Source organism: Hylobates moloch, unplaced genomic scaffold, assembly GCF_009828535.3.
Source record: "Hylobates moloch isolate HMO894 unplaced genomic scaffold, HMol_V3 SCAFFOLD_13, whole genome shotgun sequence".
Classification (NCBI taxonomy): Eukaryota; Metazoa; Chordata; class Mammalia; order Primates; family Hylobatidae; genus Hylobates; species Hylobates moloch.
In genome coordinates this window covers 47,716,394-47,739,201 of record NW_026652288.1, presented here as the reverse complement: position 1 = coordinate 47,739,201, position 22,808 = coordinate 47,716,394, and the positions used below count along the sequence as shown (strand labels likewise).

The 22,808-nt window shown below is 48.3% G+C and overlaps 2 protein-coding genes across 25 annotated transcripts in view; both read right to left on the bottom strand.

Annotated features, from left to right (window-relative positions):
- Window positions 1-5: 5 nt before the first annotated feature.
- On the bottom strand, window positions 6-10,934 carry STAC3 (SH3 and cysteine rich domain 3). Of its 4 annotated transcripts, none has more exons than XM_058426233.1 (12): window positions 10,010-10,934; window positions 7,467-9,720; window positions 6,937-7,204; window positions 6,599-6,696; window positions 6,003-6,075; window positions 5,013-5,110; window positions 2,102-2,168; window positions 1,873-1,922; window positions 1,494-1,579; window positions 1,272-1,323; window positions 1,045-1,182; window positions 6-877 (listed from the first exon to the last, which is right to left on the bottom strand). In XM_058426233.1, exons 2-12 carry the CDS (start codon window positions 7,530-7,532, stop codon window positions 779-781), a joined length of 1,095 nt encoding a protein of 364 aa, XP_058282216.1. In that variant the 5' UTR covers window positions 7,533-9,720; window positions 10,010-10,934; the 3' UTR covers window positions 6-778. The 4 variants fall into 4 exon arrangements, with proteins under 4 accessions (XP_058282216.1, XP_058282217.1, XP_032029204.1 ...); XM_032173313.2 differs by having other exon boundaries at window positions 7-877; window positions 7,467-7,533; window positions 8,891-10,934; XM_058426234.1 differs by lacking the exons at window positions 1,494-1,579; window positions 2,102-2,168 and having other exon boundaries at window positions 7,467-10,934.
- Window positions 10,930-22,808, bottom strand: part of R3HDM2 (R3H domain containing 2) — a 183,436-nt gene continuing 171,557 nt past the window's right edge. For all 21 annotated transcript variants that reach the window (XM_058426225.1, XM_058426226.1, XM_032173278.2 and 18 more), the window contains 5 exons: window positions 17,125-17,294; window positions 16,216-16,363; window positions 14,322-14,419; window positions 13,898-13,982; window positions 10,930-13,021 (listed from right to left, as the gene is read on the bottom strand). In XM_058426225.1, the coding sequence (XP_058282208.1) occupies window positions 12,681-13,021; window positions 13,898-13,982; window positions 14,322-14,419; window positions 16,216-16,363; window positions 17,125-17,294 (842 nt within the window). In that variant the 3' untranslated portion in view covers window positions 10,930-12,680. The remainder of the gene's footprint in view (window positions 13,022-13,897; window positions 13,983-14,321; window positions 14,420-16,215; window positions 16,364-17,124; window positions 17,295-22,808) is intronic.

Here is a 22,808-nt window from a genome sequence, read left to right as displayed (position 1 = left end):
CAGGCCCAGGGTCTCGGGCTTGGTGTCTCTGGTTCTCTCCCCTTACCCACCCTCCACCCCCTCCCCATCCCTCGCTCTCCAACCGAGATCTTGCATCGCCCCCTGGCGGCCTAGCTCGGCACCAAGCCAGATTCCGAAATGCAAGGGGCTGCCTGTGGCTAAATCGCCAAGAGCAAGGGGGAACTTACCCTACTACAAGATCCTGCTCCCAATCGCTGCGGCGCGGGGGCGGTGACTCCAGCCCCGCCCTCCCCTTTCTTTACTGACTACAGAGGCCTCACCTGGCGGGCGCACTTCCCACCTCCCGCCAACCTCAGCCTAGATGGGTCTCAGGTTACCCAATGGTAACGAGGCGGGACAGCTAGGGAGGATTCTCCACCCCTCCGCAGGCCCTCTCCTCAACCCCAGTTAAATAACAACTTTTCGAAGTTTTGTCAAAAGTTTAATAAATTTGCAACATTCGACAGTTCGCCCTCCCTCGCCCCCGCCCCCGCCCCAGTCCCTCGCTCCTCCTAGTAGATACGCGTTTTCTTCCAGCTCTTGCAAGCGGGGCCTGAAAGGTTTCGGGTCCGGGCTGCTCTGGGCAGCAGGTATCCGAGGCCCCAGGCTGGGGAAGGGGGCGAGAACCAGTCCCTTCCCGGAAGCCCCGTCGCGCTCAGGCAGGCCTTCCTACCCCTCCTCTCCCAGCAGTCCCGTTGCTTTCGCCCCCCTCCCCAAACTCCACTGGGCCCGCCCAGAATGGGGTGTGGGTGTCTCCCGCTTGCAGGCGCCCGCACGCCTAAATCTCCTCCAGAAAGTCGGTGGGAAACAGCCCCACCTTGCGGCCGGTGTAGACCTTGACGTAGCCGCCCGCTTCATCTCCTTTCTGCACCACGATCTAGAAGATTAAAGGATCAGAAGTAGGAGAGGAATCAAAGGAAAAGGTAGGAGAGGACAGCAGGGGAGCCGGGGCTCACCCTCGTCTCATTAATGGTTAAGCTCTCCAGGGAGTGTGGTGGGCTAGGGAGCATTCAGGCCTGGGATTCGGTTGGGGCAACAGCCTACCTGGTCCTTCTTGAGAGTAATCTGCCCTATCTCGCGGTTCCCCACGAAGGATCTCGTCACGCGGTGCACACGTTCGCCAGCCCGGACTCGAATGATGAAGTTTGGAGGGAAAAATCCGACCTTCTCCCCGATTTTCCCCTAGGGAAGATAGTAGGGAGAGTCCATCTCTCAATGTCGGGTTCTGGACTCAACCCACACTCCACCCTAGCCCTAGCCATTTCTCTCACCCGCCACCATTCTTCATTGGAGTCATCAATGACTGTGATCTTCTCTCCTGGCCTGGGAGGGGAAGGGAGGGGCCTCACTCACATAGCAGGTCCCCTGCTGTGCCCCGGGTCCAGCATCAATAGGCTCCAAGCCCTGAGTCCCCCCTTTTCCTTTCCCTTGGGGGAACCCAGCTCTTTCCTCTTCACTCCACAGTACCAGCCCCCTGCCCCAAGGCCTCTCACGGGAAATCCAGATCGTCCTTCTCCAGGGCTTTGAACCGATAGAGAGCCACAAAGTAATGAGACTGCTGGAAGCCAGGCTGCTTGTGCTGGGGGTGAAAGGGAATGATGAGTCTTAGGGCTCCTCTACCCCACACTGAGGGGCAGGATTCCAAGGCAGGGACATTCACCACACACTCTACACTCCAACTCTCTTCTAGGTCCCTGAACTGACAGAAGTGTTTTGGTTGTGGGTGGGTGTGCAAGGTGATGGAGAGAGTGGGTCAAAGGTGATGGGAAGCCTAGGAGTTAAAGAGTGAGCTTCTGCCAGGGCCATGAGTGGTGGTGTCAGAGCTGGGTTGGGGAGAGAACTGGGTTCCTTGCAGGGAGGAAGGATTCTTACCTTGTCATCAAGTGTCTTCTTCTCAGCCTTCTTATCCCCTTCAGGGTTTCCTGGGATAGGAAACACCAACGAATTGTCTGTCTCCTGGAGGGCAATTCTTATTCTCTTACCCTTCTGTGGAAGGGCCTCATCTATCCAAAGCTGGCCTGCCCTTTGCTCCTCCACCCTCTGTTCCACAGCTGAGCCTCTGATCCTACTCCATCTCTGGATGGAGGTGGGTGACACTCACCATCCTGGGGTTTGCCTTCCTCTGGTCTGGCCGACTCTGGCTCCTCCTCCATCATGGCTGCTAGAGGCTGGAGGGGGCACCAGAGTTAGGGAGACGCTGTCTTGGGAACACATGCCCTGGCTCTCTATAATCAGGTCAGAGAACTATAGAATAATGGGATCTCAGAGATGGAAGAGGCCTTGGAGGAAATATCTAGTCCAGCCATCTGCCTAATGCAGGAACTTTCTCTTTTTTTTTTTTTTTTTGAGATGGGGTCTCCCTCTGTCACCCAGGCTGGAGTGCAGTGGCACAATCTCGGCTCAGTGCCAGCTCCGCCTTTGGGTTCACGCCATTCTCCTGCCTCAGCCTCCCGAGTAGCTGGGACTACAGGCGCCCGCCACCACGCCCGGCTAATGTTTTGTATTTTTAGTAGAGACGGGTTTTCACCGTGTTAGCCAGGATGATCTCGATCTCCTGACCTCATGATCCGCCAGCCTCGGCCTCCCAAAGTGCTGGGATTACAGGCGTGAGCCACTGCGCCCGGCCATGCAGGGACTTTCTCTAAAACATCCTATCAGGTGGGTCACCCACATTCTGCTTGAATGTAGCTAAATGACAGAGAATTCACTACCAGATTCCAGGTCCTTGACTATGCTGTCAGCCTTTAAAAATACTCCAGTGTGGAAGTAAAAAGTGAGCAGCATGGCCAGGCGCGGTGGCTTATGCCTGTAATCCCAGCACTTTGGGAGGCTGAGGTGGGTGGATCACCTGAGGTCGGGAGTTCGAGGCCAGCCTGACCAACATGGAGAAACCTCCTCTCTACTAAAAATACAAAATTAGCCAGGCATGGTGGCGCATGCCTGTAATCCCAGCTACTTGGGAGGCTGAGGCAGGATAATCGCTTGAACCTGGGAGGTGGAGTTTGCGGTGAGCCGAGATCGTGCCATTGCACTCCAGCCTGGGCAACAAGAGCGAAACTCCGTCTTAAAAGAAAAAAAAAAAAAAGAGCAGCACAATTTTTATAATTCCCTTAAAAGAATATAACCCAAGAATATGTTAGCCCTTCTGGAAGCAGCCAAATCACACTGCTAGTGCCTTATAAGTCATTAATTCACTCCACAGAAATCCCTTATCTGTGTCCAACCTCCATATCAACAAGTTTGAGGCCAGATTTCTAGTTCTGTTTTTTGCAGTTGATTTTTTTGATCAAATATGTACATTTATCTTTTCTTTTCTTTTCTCTTTTCTTTTCCCTTCCTTCCTTCTTTCCTTCCTTCCTTTTTTTTTTTTTTTTTTTTCTTGACAGGGTCTCACTTTCTGCCCCAGGCTGGAGTGCAGTGGCTCACTGCAACCTCCGCCTCCCGGGTTCAAGCGATTCTCCTGCCTCAGCCTCCCAAATAGCTGGGATTACAAGCGAGCGCCACCACACTTGGATTTTTTTGTATTTTTTTTTTTTGTATTTTTAGTAGAGACAGGGTTTCACCATGTTGGCCAGGCAGGTTTCGAACTCCTGACCTCAGGCAATCTGCCCACTTCGGCCTCCCAAAGTGCTGGGATTACAGGCGTGAACCACCACACCCAGCATGAATATATAATTTGTAACTTCATTATATCTAAACCATGTTATAAGGCATCAGAAATCTCCCTCTAGCTGTATAATGCTGAAAGGACCTGGACTCTGGGTTCTGCCACTCAACCAATTTTAGGAGTCCACCTAACTGTAACCATCATCCATACTAGTCCACCCTGGTTGTCCAGAAAGATATAAGAATATTCTAACAAATTCCTTGCTGAACTGAATGCAAATCTATGGCATCACCAACCTAGTAACCCTGTTACAAAAGGAAATGAGGTTTATCTTGGCCAGTAGCTTTGTGCCTCAGTTTCATCATCTGTAAAATGAACAGGTCAGACCAGATGATCTTCATGGATCCTTGCATGGCTCTAGAATTCTCCAGTTACTTGGCATGACAAGTTCTCTTCCCTACATCCAAAAGCACAGCTCTTGCCTCTGTCACCCAGCAATGCCAAAGACTTTGGGCCTAGCCTTCAGGTGGTTATGGTGGCTAATCTAACAATTTCAGAAGGAAGCTGAGAAAACATAATCTACGGCTGGAGTTCTTAACCAGAGGCCCATAGTGAGCTGCAGCAGGTTCCAAAACACCCTAAAATTGCATGAAAAAATATGTCTGTTGGGTTATGTGCAATTTTTTTTCTTTTCTTTTCTTTTTCTTTTTGAGACAGAGTCTCGCTCTGTCGGCTAGGCTGGAGTGCAGTGGCACCATCTCGGCTCACTGCAACCTCTGCCTCCTGGGCTCAAGTGATTCTCCTGCCTCAGCCTCCCGAGTAGCTGGGATTACAGGCGTGTGCCACCACGCCTGGCTAATTTTTGTATTTTTAGTAGAGACGGGGTTTCACCATGTTGGCCAGACTGGTCTCAAACTCCTGACCTCAGGTAATCCACCCACCTCGGCCTCCCAAAGCGCTGGGATTACAGGCGTGAGCCACCTCACCTGGCTTTTTTTTTTTTTTTTGAGATGGAGTCTCACTCTGTCACCCAGGCTGGAGTGCAGTGGCATGATCTCAGCTCACTGCAACCTCCGCCTCCTGGGTTCAAGTGATTCTCCTGCCTCGGCCTCCCGAGTAGCTGGGATTACAGGCACACACCACCATGCCTGGCTAATTTTTGTATTTTTAGTAGAGACGAGGTTTCACCATGTTGGCCAGGATGGTCTCGATCTCCTGACCTCATGATCCATCCGTGTTGGCCTCCCAAAGTGCTGGGATTACAGGCGTGAGCCACCATGCCCGGCCGAGTTTTGTGCAATTTTAGGGGAAGACAATCTATTACTTCTGTCAGCTTTCCAAATGGGAAAATGACCTGCTCCATGGGATCTCTGGGAAGGACCTCGTGGGGAGGTACAGTGCTCACATTTTTCTTATCTGCCTGTCCCTTCTTCCGTTCCTTGTTTGCCATGATCACCCCAGTGCGCAGGGTTTCAAACACAGGATCATTGCGATTGGCAGCAGCTAATCGAATGGGAGGAGAAAGAAGACATTATTGGGGAGGCAGAGAAAGGCTTGGAGGAAAGGAAGGGAGAGGCAGGATTGAGTAGATGGATACCCATGTGTGTGTTGGGTGGTGGTGGGGGCACCGCGGGGGAAGATTAGGGAAGAGTCAGCTGGGCAATACCCAGGATACCAATCTATAAAGGATTCTAAAAATATCACTGGTGATGTAATGTGAGGGAGAAAAGTATTTATTAGAACTCCTTCCAGGCAGAGCATTATATGACGTTTGAAAGACAACTTTGGTTGCTTGGGAGTTGAGACATGCGCAGAATCACTATTCTCCTTCTAAGGAGAATGGGCCCTTAACTGCTGGCTTTGTTCTGCTGAATGGCATGTGTAAGCTGAGGTGCTGCCACCAATAGGTTCTTCTTGTTCACCCATGCTCTTCACAGAGTTCAGCCTCTCCTCCAAATAAATGTTGAGCAAATTTGTCAATGAATATGCTTTTAAGGGTTGTCAAATTATGAACCTGCCCAGGGTGCCTGCAGCCTTTGGGTCTTGCCCCGAGTCTGATATGACTCTGTTAAGGATGAGGACAATCTAGAATCCTTGTTCTTGCTTAGAAATGATTTTGCACATAAAGAGTACAGATTCTGAAGCTAGCAACTGAAGATTCCAGTCTTGGCTCTACCTCTTGCTAATTGTATGTAGTTGCAACTAAATCTTATCTCCCTCTGCTGTAAAATGGGGATATTGCCTCTGCATCCAAATGGATATAAAAATGTGAGGCTGAGGGAGAATTATGGGAAATAGAAAGTTTCTGTTTCAGAATTTGGCTCCCAAAGCTAGATATGGCATGAAACCATGTCTAGGCTTGCCCATTCCCTCATGTTCCATAAAGGGCACTTACAGAGATCTTTGACACAAGCGTACTGCTGGTTGCTGTAGAGTGGGGAACTATAGGCCCGATGGAAACCAGGCGGCTGTAGGATGGGATGGGAGGAAGCATTAGAGGTAGCAAAGTAAGGTCCAGAAGCCCACCTCTCCCATGAGTGCTCACCCTTTCTCAGAAAAAGAGATGGGCTGAGAAAGAAAAAACAGAGAAATGAATGGGATGGAGGAGAGACCAGCAAGGGGTAGCTGGCTGGTGACATGTCCCCTCTTTTTTTTCTTTTTTTTTTTTTTTGAGACGGAGTCTCGCTCTGTCACCCAGGCTGGAGTGCAGTGGCGCAATCTCGGCTCACTGCAAGCTCCGCCTCCCGGGTTTACGCCATTCTCCTGCCTCGGCCGCCTGAGTAGCTGGGACAACAGGCACCCGCCACCACGCCCGGCTAATTTTTTTGTATTTAGAGTTGGGGTTTCACTGTGTTAGCCAGGATGGTCTCAATCTCCTGACCTCGTGATCCACCTGCCTCAGCCTCCCAAAGTGCTGGGATTACAGGCGTGAGCCACCGCGCCCGGCCATGTCCCCTCCTTTCTACACCTTGTTCTCCAGAGCCTACTCACGATCTTGCCGAAGCATCTCTGCATTTCCACATAGGACTGACAGTGTTCATGGATGTTGGTTTTGCAGTTCTTACAGCGAAGCCCAAACTTGTTGTTGACTTGGGAGAGGGGGAGAAAATTCAGATAAGGTTCCAGATTGCCCTTTCCCTTTGTACCACTGCTGCTACTCTTAGGTTCCCTTTTCTGTCTGGGACCCTACTACTTGCTCAATCTCTAGTAGCATTGCCTTACGCCAACTCTAGCCACAGCCCATCTGCGACAAATACTCCTCTCCTATGCCCTCTCCCCAAACCTCTGCCTTCAATATCATACTCTTTTCACTTCCCTTCATGACTCACGAACAATCATCCGGGCACAGACATCACAGAACTTTGGCTTCTTGAAGAAGTGATCTTTGAATTTGTGGGGCTTATCGTTGACCAGCTTAGGAGGTTCTTGGGGTGGCTCCTCCTCCTCCTCTTCTTCCTCTTCCTCTTCCTCATAGATGTAGTAGATGGGCCCACCCCCAGCTCCCACTGCCTCCCCATTGGCCTGGGGCTCTGGGGGAAGTTCCATCTCCCTTGTCCCTGTAGAACCCTTCCTGAGTAACTGCTTCAGCCGCTGTAGCTGAGGGAGGGAGTGAAGAAAATCCAATATTAAAAGGACTTGTCACCCTCTCTAGAGTAGGGGGGCGCTAGAGCAAACTAGACAGTTTTCTAGTTTCGGGCAAGGAAGGTACCCCAGGATTAGGGGGGTATTGGTATTGGGGACTGCAGGTGCTGGCCAGCAAAAAATGAGTCACACACAAATGAGATCAATTTAAGCACTCTTCTTCAGCTGTAATGGCTTCCCGGCCCCCCACACCCAGTGGTCAGAGGCCCAGACTCACCCCACTTTGCCGAGTCTCTGCTGGGAAGGAGGGCTTAGGGGACTCCAGCACCTCCTTTTCTGTCATCCTGCAAGAGGTTGGACCCCACTATGAAATCTAATCCCTTTCATTCTTCTCTCCCTTATTTCTGTCCCTTGCAGTAGGGTGGTCCTCAAAGGGGAGGCTTTCGGAGAAATGTGATGAGAGATTTTGTTGTTGTTGTTGTTGGGATGGGGTCTGACTCTGTCACCCAGGCTGGAGTGCAGTGGCGTGATCATAGCTCACTGCAGCCTTGACCTCCCAGTCTGAAGCGATTCCCCTACCTCAGCTTCCTGAGTAGCTGGAACACAAGGTGCGCATTACCTGGCTACTTTTTTATTTTTTGTAGAGACATGGTCTTGCTTTGTTGCCTAGGCTGGTCCCAAACTAGCTCAAGCAATCCTCCTGTTTCAACCTCCCAAATTGTTGAGATTCCAGGCGTGAGCCACTGCACTGGGCCAAATACAGATCCTTTGGCAGGTTTTATTAACAGATTTCATGGAGGTCTAGAAAAAAGCTCAACATGGCCGGGTGTGGTGGTGCATGCCTGTAATCCCAGCACTTTGGGAGGCTGAGGCGGGCGGATCACTAGAGATCAGGAGTTCAAGACTAGCCTGGCCAACATGGTGAAACTCCATCTCTACTAAATATACAAAAGTTAGCCAGGTGTGGTGGTGGACACCTGTAATTCCATCTACTCAGGAAGCTGAGGAAGGAGAATCGCTTGAACCCAGGAGGCGGAGGTTGCAGTGAGTCGGGATTGTGCCACTGCCTTCCAGCCTGGGTGACAGAGCAAGACTGTCTCAAAACAAAAAAAATAAATAAAAAATGCCCAACAGACTAAAGAGCTTCCCAATTAGTTCCTCAAACTGATACTCATCCTTCCATCCTGAGGGGTGACCCCATAGTTTACAGCCCTTACACAGTGTTCAAAGCTGCATGGTTTACGTCATTTTCCTATAGGTACTTTGTTTCTCCTGGGAATCTGTGGGCAACAGAGATGTGATGCATACCTTCCCAGATCTCCTCTCCTCAAGAGGTTTAATGTGTGTCCTCGTGTGCACACAAGGAAGGATGGACTGGAGACATTTGTCCTCCCCTACTTCTTTCTCGAGCCCTGGGGGCCCTGTGCCTAGTTCTGTCCCAGCCTGCCTCAGGGCTCAGCTATTTTAAGTTTTCAGGGTAATACGAGCCTTTCCTTCCCTTACTACTTCATTACCTTCACCCCACCCCCACCCCCACCCCACCCTCCAATCCAAACTCATCCTAGAGTAGAATAATAATTTTACTCCTAAAACCCAAACGACTCACAGACAAGGAGAGAAATGAAGAAGCTGAATAGATTATAGATCAGGGCAGCTGGGGTGAGCAGTCGTGGAAATCGAGAGGATGAAGAGGTAACTTACGTCCGGGATTCCCTAAGTCAGTCCACAGTCTGTAGAGGGATCTGGGAGCCCCAAGGCCTTGATGGTGGTGCTGGGGAAAAACTGGTCCTCTTCCTTGGGGGCTAAGCCCCCCCAGTACCCTCTGTGTTCACACCAGCTACCCAGTCGCTATTTGTAGACCTCCTAGCCTCCTGCCTTGGTGTCAGGGCTGAAATGACAGGGCTGGAGGAAAGTGGACAGCTGAGAAACACAGCTGACACAGAGAAATTGGACACTGAGAGGTCTGGGGCAGGGCAGGACCCTAACTCCTCCCATCCCCCCAGAGTTGCTGTTCCTTGATTCTTCATCTAAGGCGAACAGGTGAATAATGGCTGAATTCAGGAAGGGACAGTTTCTGTTCATGCTCATTTAACATTTAAGGGGAGTTTATTTTTATTTTTCATTTATTTTTTTGAGACAGGGTAAAAAAAGGCTAATTTGAACTCATAGAGCTCTCCTATCGGCCATACTAGATGGCTTTTTTTTTTTTGAGACGGAGTCTTGCTCTTGTCGCCCAGGCTGGAGTGCAATGAAGCGATCCGGGCTCACTGCAACCTCCCAAGTTCAAGTGATTCTCCTGCCTCAGCCTCCTAAGTGGCTGGGATTACAGGCGCCCACCACCACGCCCAGGTAATTTTTGTATTTTCAGTACAGATGGGGTTTCACCACGTTGGCCAGGCTGGTCTCGAACCCCTGACCTCGGGTGATCCACCTGCCTCGGCCTCCCAAAGTGCTAGGATTACAGGTGTGAGCCACCGTGCATGGCTAGATTGCTTTTTATCTGTGGGTGGTTGGAGGAGTACTTTGCTATCCTGTAAGAAAGTGAAGAATATGTAGTATTGCTTCATTCCCTCCAGCAGCTCCCAGAGACATCTCCCCACCCTCCTTGTAAAATTTTGTCCTTAGAGTGAAGGGAATTACCAGGGCTATTAAAAAGGGCCAGTTAACACTGGACAGAAGCATATAGCTGCCACATAAGGAATTTTTTAAATCATTTCTAAGTAATATCCCCTTCCTCATGAGAACTGCAAACTCTTAAAGGTAGGATGGCCAACCCTCACACTTCCTAAACCCTTTTGATTCCCTGATTCCATCTCCCACCTTTGATGCCTCAGTATATAACTGATGGATCAAAAAGACAGATGCCATTCTCATCTCACAGGGGTGCACCCTTCTCCTACTCTTTGGGCTGTGACATGGATGAAAGAGGAGATACTCCCATCTCAGGGGAGAGAATTTAGAGGTGGCAATGCAGTGCTGCTTTATTCCCTGTATCTGTAAGAAATAAAGGACTGTGTTGGAGACTGGGTCAGGCAAGCTCCTGTAGGATCATGGTTAGGGATACAGCTACTTGGACCCAAGAGATTTGCAGGGCAATGTGCTTTGTCATTCTCACCCACTACTTTTTTTTTTCTGTTTAAGGGGGGAGTTTGAAAAGGGTGTGCAGGATGGTTCTGACTCTGCAGGTTCTTTAATGGCCCTGCTTTGACAGGCTGCAGAACAACAGGGCTTGCTTTGAGATGCTCTAAAGGAAAGGCTCCATATTGCAGGCAAGATGACTTCTGCTCTTCACCTTTTTTCAGCCACAGAGGACAGGGACTGCTGAGCATGTTTGGATAATATAGCATCTTGGCACTGCGAGTTCAGTTGCTGTAGCTTTCATTGCAATAAACATCTGCTTCTGTCCCTGACAGGTAAAACCTAATCCTCCGGCTTTAGGATTAAAGAAGGGCGGCCAGGCACGGTGGCTCACGCCTGTAATCACAGCACTTTGGGAGGCCGAGGCGGGTGGATCACAAGGTCAGGAGTTCAAGACCAGCCTGGCCAACATGGTGAAACCCCATCTCAACTAAAAATACAAAAATTAGCTGGGCACGGTGGGGCACGCCTGTAGTCCCAGCTACTCGGGAGGCTGAGGCAGAAGAATTGCTTGAACTCGGGAGGTGGAAGTTGCAGTGAGCCGAGATATCGCGCCACTGCACTCCAGCCTGGGCGACAGGGCGAGGCTCCGTCTCAAAAAAAAAAAAAAAAAGCCCAAGTTCTCCATCCCTAAAGGGTTTTCAGAAGATGAGCTGGGCTGGGAGTGGTGGCTCATGTCTGTAATCCCAGCAGTTTAGGAGTCCAAGGCGGGAGATCACTTGAGCCCAGGAGTTCAAGACCAGCCTGGGCAACATGGTAAAACCCTGTCTCTACCAAAAATACCAAAAAAAAAAAAAAAAAAAAAATTAGCCAGGCATGTTGGATCGCGCCTGTAATCCCAGCTACTCGGGAGACTGAGGCACAAGAATCGCTTGAACACGGGAGGCAGCTGCAGTCAGCTGAGATCTGCCACTGCATTCCAGCCTGGGTGACAGAGCAAGACCCTATCTCAAAACTCAACTACAAGGGCCCTAAATGAGTACACAGTACCACAGAATTAATAGTCTGGAAGGAAACTTAGAGGTCACCTAGTAAGTCCAAGTCTCTTATTTTACTGATATGGACACAGATCCAGAGTTGAGAAGTGATCTGCTCGATGAACCACAGTGGCAGAACTGGGAGAGCCCAAAGCCATGGTCCCATTAGAGATCTAGCCATCTATCAGAACCGTGTACAGGGAAGAGGATGAGACAGAGGGAATGGTGTTAACAATAGTGTGCGTATGTTAGAGAAAGCCATCCCAACCCACAACAAACACCTCCAACAGCTGTAGGGCTATACCTACCCAGGGCCTCCAACCCTTTACCCATACCAGGGAGGCAACAGAGAAACAGTGACTGATGTCCAGTGACAGATTTTTTTTTTTTATATTTAAAAACAAAACCAACCTCCCCCCAAATAACCCCCAAACAAACAAAAAACCAGATTAAATAAAATTTACAGTGAATATAACCAGCAAACATCTGTATGTGCAATTAAATACTGTGTCTGTTAACTGCGGCACAAACCTCAAACAAACAATATACAAGTGTTCTGGGGGGGCCGGGGGAGTCCCAAGTTTTAACTCTGTGGGGTCTAGGAAGACAAGATGGGGAAGTGAGAGAATAGGGCAATCAATTTTGTTGATCTTAATTCTGTCCATATAAATATATTCATAAAGACCAAAAAAAGGAAAGGAAGCTTGGGATGTTAAGGTAATAGGAGGACAGTGTGGGACTTTCCCAATTCTACCTGACCAAAAAATGTGAGAGAAATTAATTTTATGATGGGAGAAGAGATTTGAAAAATGATAGAAGAGGATGGGGGCCGGGCACAGTGGCTCATGCCTGTAATCCCAGCACTTTGGGAGGCCAAGGCGGGTGGATCACCTGAGGTCAGGAGTTTGAGACCAGCCTGGCCAACATGGTGAAACTCCATCTCTACTAAAAATACAAAAATTAGCCGGGCATGGTGGCACGTGTCTGTAGTGCCAGCTACTTGGGAGGCTGAGGCAGGAGAATCACCTGAACCCAGGAGCTGGAGGTTGCAGTTAGCCAAGATCGTGCCACTGCACTCCAGCTTGGGTGACAAGAGCAAAACTCCGTCTCAAAAAAAAAAAAAAAGAAGAGGATGGGAAGAAGAGTGATGCAAGGGGGGGTCAACCAGGGAAAAAGAAGGGACCCATGGCAGGGGAGCAAGAAGGAGTCCAATGCCAGTGTGGGTATCTGTCTGTTTCCATCTTCATCACTGTCTTAGGCTCCAGTTTAACACTGGTTTCCTTACTGCCTGCCTCTGTCTACGGTCTGTCAGGACCCTTCAACCCCCTCCACCCTGCCCTTGCTCCTTCTGTGACAGTCCCTTTCCCCTCCTCCATTTATTGGGAGCTGGCTCGCTCCAGGATCCTCAGGTCATAGTTCTTTTTGGCCATTCGAAGTTTGAAGCGACTCACGGAGTTGTTGAGACGAAGGGAGGCATTTTGGGCAGCCAGGGGGCTGGGGAACACAGCCACGATGGTGTACAAGGCAGCGAGGTCCGAGTGGCGGCCATTCTCAGCAGTTCCACTGTTGTCCCCCCCACCCCCTCCAGGCAGCCCCTGAGCATCCTTGAGCCACTGGATCTTGGCGCCAGACATGGCGAGCTGCGTGAAGAGTTTGTCCGCCTCGGTACGGGTGATGCCCTCAGGGAGATCTGTCACCTCCAGCACCCGCCCCAGGACTGGAAGGGGAGGAGAAAGGACATGGTTGTGAGAGGAATAGGACAGGAAGGACTGGAGAGCAGCCCGGCAGAGAAGTGTCCAGCTGACTAAATCTGTATACAATGTCTTCAAAAGCCTGGCCTTTCTCTCTTAGCCCTTTCTTCCCCTCCCCACCATCCCAGCTCTGATCAGGGCAACTAGGAGAAAAACAAATGAACCTTTCTCTTCTCCTAGCCCAGAGATGTAGGCAAGAAGGGACTGTGAATCAGAATCCCGGGTTTCTGAACTAAGAACCTATACCTCAGTTCTCTCACAAGGTGCTACTGCTATGAAGAAAATGTGGCTTTTGCTAATGTTCTTTAACAATAATGTATCAATCTGAAATATGTTCCATAGTTCCCTTCCCACTCAGAGGCTGGCTCAAATAGAATATTCCTTCTTAACATCTCAGGAAGTCAAGTTTCCCTTCCTTTCCTTGTTTAGGAAATTGCTCCAAATCCCAAGACAGATCTTGTTCACCTAGTGAGAGGCTTGCAGGACGAGAGTTCCTCCCCCATATTCTCTACCAATCTTCTCCTAAACTGGGTCTAGGACTACCAAAGGTAGATGTCGTAGATTAGGGACAGGACACTAATTAGAAAACTCTTTGTTAATGAGAGGCAACTCCCATAATTGTGTTATTCCCACTTTTTACCATGATCTTCCTCAGAATCTGAGATGGCTTGGTAAGGAGGACTGAGATAGTTTTCTTCTCCAGTTCCTGCTTGCTTTTGAGCACAAAGGATCCCACTTCCACTCCCTGTCCTAAGCTGGCTTTTCCCACCCATGCTGGAGTAGTAATTAAGTGCCGGAAGGGTGGGCACCTTCTCTTGGGGATTCAGCATCCCGTGACTCACCAACATCTGCTGTCCCCAGGTCAGTGGAGGCAGATTTGAGTGCTTGTCTCTTGCCCCGGTTTCCATGCTTCAATCCACTCTGTCCCTTCAACATTTGAAAGACGACTCTCATCCCATGTAAACAACATTGACTGCCTTGCATCATAATGTCTGCCTGAGAGATTGTGGAGTAGCACCAACCCAGAGGACCCCACCCCACCAGGCAGTCAGGTTGGCCATGGAGCAGCGACTGAGAAACAAAGAGCCCCTCCCTCTTGGCATGGGGGTCGGTTGGGAGACATGAGTATAGGAGGTACGGCAAGGCTCCCACTTTGTTCATTCTGTGTTATTTCCCTTGTACACCCAGCTGGTTGAAGCTCAGAGACAGGCACCCAAATAAGAAGGGAGGTCTGATGGCCCTACGGTTGCTGGTGGACACCCTTACCTGGTGCACCGTGTAAGTTGACTGGCCATGGAGCAAGGGAGGGCAGATGGACAGATTGTACTGTAATGGCTGGCCCAAAAGGGAGTAGCGCCCATCACCTAGGGAGTAAGAGCAATTGGTTTTCTGGGAGCTTAAGCTTCATAGTGTGACTTTCATAAGACTTCAAGGGGCTTTGGAGATAGCAACAATGCATACTATTCCTAATTTTCTATGATGGAAATGCCCATGTAACTGGTATAAGAGTTGTTTCTCTTCCTAAATCCTTTGGCTCTCAACTGTGTCTCACAGACAAATGGGACTACTAGGTCCCATCATCCTTGAAGAAAGGCACTATCCATTGTGGACAACAGTCCTATGAAAATGACCAGGGAAGAAACTTACAGACCCTTATGAATGTCTTTTATCTCGTTTTTTTTTTTTTTTTTTTTGAGACAGAGTTTCACTTGTCACCCAGGCTGGAGTGCAATGGCATGATCTCGGCTCACTGCAACCTCTGCCTCCCAGGAAGCGATTCTCCTGCTTCAGCCTCCCGAGTAGCTGGGATTACAAGCATGTGCCACCACGCCTGGCTAATTTTTTTTTGTATTTTTAGTAGAGATGGGGTTTCACCACATTGGCCAGGCTGGTCTTGAACTCCTGACCTCAGGCGATCTGCCTGCCCCGGCCTCCCAAAGTGCTGGGATTACAGGCGTGAGCCACTGCACCCGGCTGTCTTTTATCTCTTATATAGATTCTCCCAACCCCTAAACCCAGGGTTCAAGTTTCTGACTCATGTGAGAGGCAGTATAAGCACAGTAGACAAGAGCACAGACTTGGAGCCAGACTGCCTGGGTTAAAATAGTGGCTCTGTTACTGGAAATATGATCCGATGTTGGGTATTTTTTTCTCTCAGTAATGTTGCTGGAAAGGTTAAACAAATATAAGCACATAAAGCATTTATAGCAATGCCTGGTACATATTAAGTACCATTAAGTGTTACCTATTATTGATAAATATTACATTTCAAAGCACTTTATTTTTTTTTATTTTTTATTTTTTGAGACGGAGTTTTGCTCTTGTTGCCCAGGCTGGAGTGCAATGGCACAATCTCAGCTCACCACAACCTCCGCCTCCCGGGTTCAAGTGATTCTCCTGCCTCAGCCCCCCGAGAAGCTGGGATTACAGGCATGCACCACCACGCCCGGCTAATTTTGTATTTTTAGTAGAGATGAGGTTTCTCCATGTTAGTCAGGCTGGTCTTGAACTCCCAACCTCAGGTGATCCGCCCACCTCGGCCTCCCAAAGTGCTGGGATTACAGGCATGAACCACTGCGCCTGGCCAGCACTTTGAAGTTTTTAAACTACATTCTCATTTTTATACTGCTTGTGACAGCTAGGGCAGAAAGCAGATAAAATTCCCATCTTATGTGTGATTAACCCCATTTTACAGACTAGGAACTGAGGTCTACTTCTGAGTTTATGCAACTTGCTGAACATCACAAAGCTAGTTAGTGGTGAGACTGGAACTTCTGAAACCAAATCTAGTGTTTCCTTTTCTAAGACCATACCGTTTCTTACAAAGCCCCACATTCCCAGCCCTCAGACTTGGTACTGATATTAGGTTAAACTCTTTGGTCATTAGAAAGTTCAGTGAACTTATTTTCTCCAGCTCTTTTCACCTACTTGGTTGTAAGTACTAAGTATGTAAAGAAGGCTAAATAAAGTTAAGCATGGACAGCACTAGAGAGGGGCAAGTGTCCAAGGCCTATACAGGGAGGTTAAAGGAAGAGTTAGCTCCCAGAATTGGATCATCTACACTGGTCCCCTGCCTGTTGTTACTCTTTCAATCTCTGCAATTGGGAATGGGATGTGAAAGGTGAATTCCACAGCAGCCAGCACTAATCCAACCCCCTACCCTGTGCTGGACCCCCAGGCCGGGGAAACTGTGTGAGGACAGGCAGGGGACTGAGTCCTGTGCAGACGCTGCTGAGGCTGGTGACAGGAGAGGGTGCTGGAGACTGGGTAGGAGATGTGACAGGGCTGCTGCTCATTTGTGTGTTGGCCTGTGGAAAAGAGGAGCACACGTCACATAAACATCAAACATTACCCTCTGGATATTCCTATGGCTTGGCTTAAAATTCACCTCTCTCAGGAAATAAGTTTCTCTTGCTGAACTCTGCCAAAGTCAGACTCTTCTTTCAAACTGCAACCTCAGTCCTTAATTCATTTATGCTATTTTATTTATTTATTTATTTATTTATTTATTTATTTATTTATTTATTTATTTATTTTGAGATGGAGTCTTGCTCTATCACCCAGACAGGCTGGAGTGCAGTGGTGCAATCTCAGCTCACTACAGCTTCTGCCTCCCAGGTTCAAGCGATTCTCCTGCCTCAGCCTTCCGAGTAGCTGGAATTACAGGTGCCCACCATCACGCCTGGCTAATTTTTTAATTTTTAGTAGAGACGGGGTATCACCATGTTGGTCTCAAACTCCTGACCCTCAAGTGATCCTCCTGCCTCGTCCTCCCAAAGTGCCGAGATGACAGGTGTGCGCCACCGTGCCTGGCCCATTTATGTTATTTTAATATCCATTTCTGGCATATTGATTTAAGTATTCTCTGAGCATTTTCAAGTGTGTATCCCACCTGCCACCTTATATATTAGGTTCCTTAAAAGAGGATGCTCTCTATTTCTTGTGTTTCTCCCCAAAAAGTACCCAGGAAAAGACATGTAAAAGAGGCTGCTCAGTCAATAGCAAACATTGTGCCCTGGGAAGAATACGGTCATCTCCTTGCTAAGACAAGGCTGAGTGCTGCACTCACCTGGGGGCTGCTGTCAGGACTGTACAGGTCTCCAGGCTTCTGCCCCCGCTGGTCCATGCTGTAGTATTTACAATGACTCCACTGGACCATGGATGGGTTCTGAGGGGGCTGGGGTCCATTGGGGACATTCAGCTGCATGACCACTACACCTGGTCCAGAAGGTGACACTCCTGAAGGGCAGGAAGAAAGCAGTTGGTTACAAATTCAAACTGTATTTTTGCCTTCCAGCTAGCCCTGAGTGGGAAAGCAGCAAATAAATCCACCCATTGCCTCAGGGTCACTCAAGCTACGTCTTGCCAGGAACCTGAGATGGCTGCTGATGTGGCTTCTGACTTCATCTTCTCAGACCAGTAGAAGTTTGAGTGGAAGGGGTATGAGCCCCAGATGCCAGTGCTCCCCTGGCCTTCACCTGGTGAGGGGTACTTTGGTATGCTTGGCAGAAAACTACTCCATTCTGTCAACGCTGGCTATAACCAAATGCCCAGGTCAGATTGCTCAAATGTCTAGGCATGGTATGGGTCCTGGTCTGGGCCATGGGCCAGGGCTGCAGACACGTGCAGGCTTTTCTGGTAATGGCTATAGATAAGCCAGTGACCTCTGTTGTTCTGGAGAAGATAAATGCACGTAGTTTCACTATGCCAGACCCAGAAAGTATGTCTTGGCCAAGAATGGGGTAAGTTGGGAAGCATTTTAAGCAGAGGGAATGGCATGGAGATGTATGTCATATTCAGGAACTGACAAATGATTCAAGGTGCTAAGCCACAGGGGCCATATAGGGGAAGCAGTAGGAGATGAGACACGTTTATTTAACAAACTCTTATTGAACATTTGCTATGTGCTAGTTCCTATGTTGGGCACTGAGTGTACAAAAAACAAGGCTGTCCCTGCCCTGATAGAATGGACAGTCTATTAAAGAGTCAGACATTAAACAAATAGTTGGTGTCAGAGGTTGAAGCACATTCTGGTAAGATGTTTGGACTTTATCCTGTAGGTGTTGGGAGAGCTATGCTTTGGAGAGCTAACTCAAACGGCCAAATGTAGGATAGCTAGGGAGAGAGACTAGCAGCAAGAAAGACCATTTAGGAAGCTACTGAAGATCGGGCACAGTGGCTCATGGCTGTAATCCCAGCACTTTGGGAAGCCGAGGCAGGTGGACTGCTTGAGCCCAGGAGTTCAAGACTAGCCTGGGCAACATGGTGAAACCCCATCTCTACAGAAAATACAAAAATTAGCTGGGCATGGTGGCATGCACCTGTAGTCTCAGCAGCTCAGGAGGCTGAGGTGAGAGGATCACTTGAGCCTGGGAGGTTGAGGTTGCAGTGAGCCGTGATTATGCCATTGCACTCCAGACTGGGTGACAGAATGAGACCCTGTCTCAAAAAAAAAAAAAAAAAAAAGCCTGCTGAAACAGAATGAAGAGATTTGAAATTAGGGCAATGCCAGCAGGAATGGAGTGAAAGTCGGACCCTCTGAAGGTTACACTGACAGGTTCAGGTGGCTGACTGAATGCGACCTTGGGGTTTTGGCACTGGCAACCATGGATAGACTCATCCTCCCACAGGGTAGGAGAAGGGAAGGCCTTAATAATGAGGAACATTAAGACCTAAATCTTCATGGTGAAAAGCAAGGTAAAGAGTCAGGGTCAAGCAGTTTGATGGACGGTCCCTGCTGGGAGGGATGGGCTAGGGCTCTGCTTCTCCGCAACGGATTATCTAGAGTGAGGGTTTATTCCTGACCTCCCAGGCTATATTCCTGTTGAAGCTGAGTTCACATGTGGGTGGTGGTGGAGAAATGGGAATTGGGGGTTACTAGCTTGAAAACCTGCTGCAATGCTGCTGTTTTCATGGCTCGATGCTCCAGGGCTGCCACTGCTGCTGTCATCAAATTGCTTCCTATGATGGGAAATGTTGCAGCCTCTGCCCTGGGCACCAGTCATGCTGGGAAGTGAGTGTGATTGTTTTTCTCAGGTAGTATCAGTCAAAAGAAAGGAAAAGAAATGGTGGGAGGTCTGAGAGAGAAGCTCAGGAGACAGCATCTGTCATATCATATTCCCCAGACCATTTGTACCCCTGACCCTCTAGGGTTCATCCAATCAGAGAGCACAAATACTCAGTGCAATAGGCTCACATATCCCCATCTCCTGCCCAGGTAGATAGAGTATTCATGGGCATAGGTTGTAGTAGGGCCATAGGAAAACTGCACAGTTGTGGAGTGTCATGCATTTAACAACTCTCCCCTTACTGTAGTTTTTCTGGGCATTTTATTTCCCCATCCTAAGAATCGCTCACCTGCTTCAACATCCTCTACCAACAAAATTGCAATTGACCTTATTCAAATACCTCATTGCTACTTGAGGGTCTACTGTAAAAATAATTAAATCTATTGTTTTTCTAGAAGGTATTCAAATACCTCATTGCTACCTGAGGGTCCAATGTAAGAATAATTAAATGTATTGTTTTTCTAGAAAGTAGCTCATAATCTGAGCCTAATGCCCTGGGCCAGGAAAGGTGGAGAAGGGGGTGAGTGTGGAGGAATAAGCATAAGCAAGGCAGTGGAAGCTCTAATACCAGCAGGTAGCCATAAGGAGCTATTAGGGAGGTCACAGGGAGAGGGAAAGAAAACAAAGTCCTCATATTATTTATCTCTGATCCCAACAAAAACAAAGCCAGGGTTTTTAGTTGCAGCCTCTGTCCTGAGCTCCTCCCCACACTGAGTCCTCCCCTGCTGGCCTGAAGCATTGTTCCTTCACTTAGCTGAGGACACAGAGCACTACTCCACTGATGAGCTGATTTTTATGTTTCTCTTCCTCGAGCCCAAAGCAGGTGGCATCTGTTAGCAGCTGAACTGTCGCTACTTCTTAATAGACGTGGCAAAAAAAAAAACAAAAAAAAAACAAAACCACTGCCCAGTGACAGCACTTCCATATAATCAGGTTTGGGGAAGGAGCATGGGTTGGCAGCCGGTGGGAAGGGGGAGAGGGGGGTTGAATAAGGAAATCAATTTCAGCTTGAAAGCTCTGAAAGGAGAGGGGATGTGTGAATGGCTTTTTAAGTGGCATCATTAAACCTGGGCAGAAAGGTCGATTGGGCACAGCAAACCGCATAAATACAAACAGATGACATTTATGTCTGGCAGAATTGTTTTTCGTTTTTGTTTTTTTGTTTTTTTAAATCACTGAGGTAGAAGACTGATAGGCTTCTTACCACCAGAAATCACATCTATGGAAAGGAATTGTTTGGAGAAATAAAATCCACAGGCATCTTTCCCAAATTAAAAGATAGAATCCAATAATATCTTGGTATTTTTCCTTTTTTTGGTGGGGGAGTAGGATATCTTCACTAAATGGAAGATGAAAGAGCAGTCTCAGCTTTGGAAACCCCTCAGCTAAACAATGAGCCAGTAAATATGTGAGAGGCTATTTCTGTATGGATTTCACTCTGTCCATGCTGCTGTGTCACTGTGAGTTGGGTGTCTCTGTATAGGTATCACTGCCATTTCATGTCTGTGTGCATCTTCCCCAGACAAGCACCCCTGTAGAAACCTCAAGGGACCTGCAACTCATCATTTTAATGGGAGAAGTTTTTCCTGGGGTTAGAGTTATGTCTCATACTATAGTGAAGGAATTAAAGTTCAGGCGTGGGGGTAAACAGGGCAACTACAAAAATGTATTAATAAACCAGAACAGTTGTTCCAGGAACAGCCAATCCTAATCCCTGCCTTTATTTTTGGAAAAGTGACCATGTTGCTACATGACAGAAGGGCGGGCAACTGTCCTCTGAAGGTGACAGAGGGGCCCTTGTGGGTTATGCCTGCTGTCTATCTTTTCAGTATAGGGTAAATGAGGCACAAGAAGCACTTGTTTCCCTTTTTCCACCTCCTCTTAGATTTCCACAAGCAGGGATTAAAGACCTATAAAATCCATATGGTGAATACAGTATTTCAGAGGATATGGGTAGAACACAAGGTCCCACTAGGAAAAGTACAAGGGGTCAGTCAGAAGCCTAGGATCAACCAGGTAACTAGGAACAAAGGAGAAAAAACTGAGAAAATTCCAAAGAAGCAAGGAAAACAGACGATAAAGAGGGATTCCCCATTTCTTTTGATGTGGGAAGCCTACATTAATTATCTCTTTCTACTAACCCTAGTCCAGATTTCTAGTGTTGCCAACTTCCAGAACTGTTGTTTTAGTTTACTTAAATTAACCTAGTATGACAGTCAGAGTAGGTAATGAAAAATTCTTTTCACTTGATTTGTTTATGGTTCAAAGACGTTGCATTTGAAGATGAATAGATGTAACCACAGTGACCCAAAAGATATAAGGACATACCACAAAGGATACACACAAAAATGCACATAAAGTATACCTACGTGTACATGCAGGAGAAAAAATACCCTGCAGTACCCAGCACCACCACAGGCTACAGTGCTTCTTGCAGCTGGTTTCTGCAATATCTATACCCCACTGGAAATTTTAAGGCCAAGTGCCCCTGACGGACACTAGGAGAAACAGCCAGAGAGACCAATAACATAATAAAAGTTAAGGACTTTTGAATTAAAAACCTTAGCCTGTATGAAGGCAGAAGTCATTGCTCCTTTTTTTGTTTTGTTGTTTTGAGACAGTCTCGCTCTGTTGCCCAGGCTGGAGTGCAGTGGCGCAATCTCGGCTCACTGCAACCTCTGCCTCCTGGGTTCAAGCGATTCTCATACCTCAGCCTTCCAAGTAGCTGGGATTACAGATGTGCACCTCATGCCTGGCTAATTTTTGTATTTTTAGTAGAGATGGGGTTTCGCCATGTTGGCCAGGCTGGCTGGTCTCGAACTCCTGGCCTCAAGTGATCTACCCTCCTTGGCCTCCCAAAGTGATGGGATTACAGGCATGAGACACCATGCCTGGCCTGGAAGTCATTGCTCCTTAAAGGTAAGAACTGATCATGTCTAATAAGTAAGATTAATTCTGGAATCTACTCCACAGCATCCAACATAGTGAGGGTACAAAAAATCTTCAAGTGAAAATATTCCATTTCTAAATGGGGAAAATTGACAAAACATCTCCCTCTTACCAGAAGAGGGCACTCTGACATTCCCACAATAGAGTGGAAAGGAGATGGTTGGAGGCTAAATTAAGACTTCCTGACGAGGTGGGCAGATCATGAGGTCAGCAGATCAGGCCCATCCTGGCCAACATGGTGAAACGCCATCTCTACTAAAAATTTAAAAATTAGCCAGGTGTGGCGGCATGCGTCTGTAATCCCAGCTACTTGGGAGGCAAGAGAATTGCTTGAACCCGGGAGGCGGAGGCTGCAGTGAGCTGAGATCGTGCCACTGCACTCCAGCCTGGGCGACAGATAGAGACTCTGTCTCAAAAAAAAAAAAAAAGACTTCCTTCCCAGCTGGGCTGGGAAACTGGCTCAACATCTGTAATCCTAGCACTTTGGGAGGCCGAGGCAGGCGGATCACCTGAGGTCAGGAGTTCAAGACCAGCCTGGCCAACATGATGAAACCCCGCCTCTACTACAAAAAAAAAAAATACAAAAATTAGCCAGGCATGGTGGCAGGCGCCTGTAGTCCCAGCTTCTCAGGAGGCTGAGGGAGGAGAACTGCTTAAACCTGGGAGATGGAGGTTGCAGTGAGCCAAGATTGCACCACTGCACTCCATCCTGGGTGACAGAGCAAGACTCTGTCTC

What these genes read in the sequence shown, in the direction of transcription:
- STAC3 (XM_058426233.1), bottom strand. Translation starts at nt 7,532, where the DNA reads ATGACAGAAAAGGAGGTGCTGGAGTCCCCTAAGCCCTCCTTCCCAGCA. An exon ending in AGAGATGCTTCGGCAAGATC is followed by an intron (nt 6,076 to 6,598) that starts GTGAGTAGGCTC and finishes CCCATCCTACAG; the next exon opens with CCGCCTGGTTTCCATCGGGC. An exon ending in GGAAGGCAAACCCCAGGATG is followed by an intron (nt 1,923 to 2,101) that starts GTGAGTGTCACC and finishes TTCCTATCCCAG; the next exon opens with GAAACCCTGAAGGGGATAAG.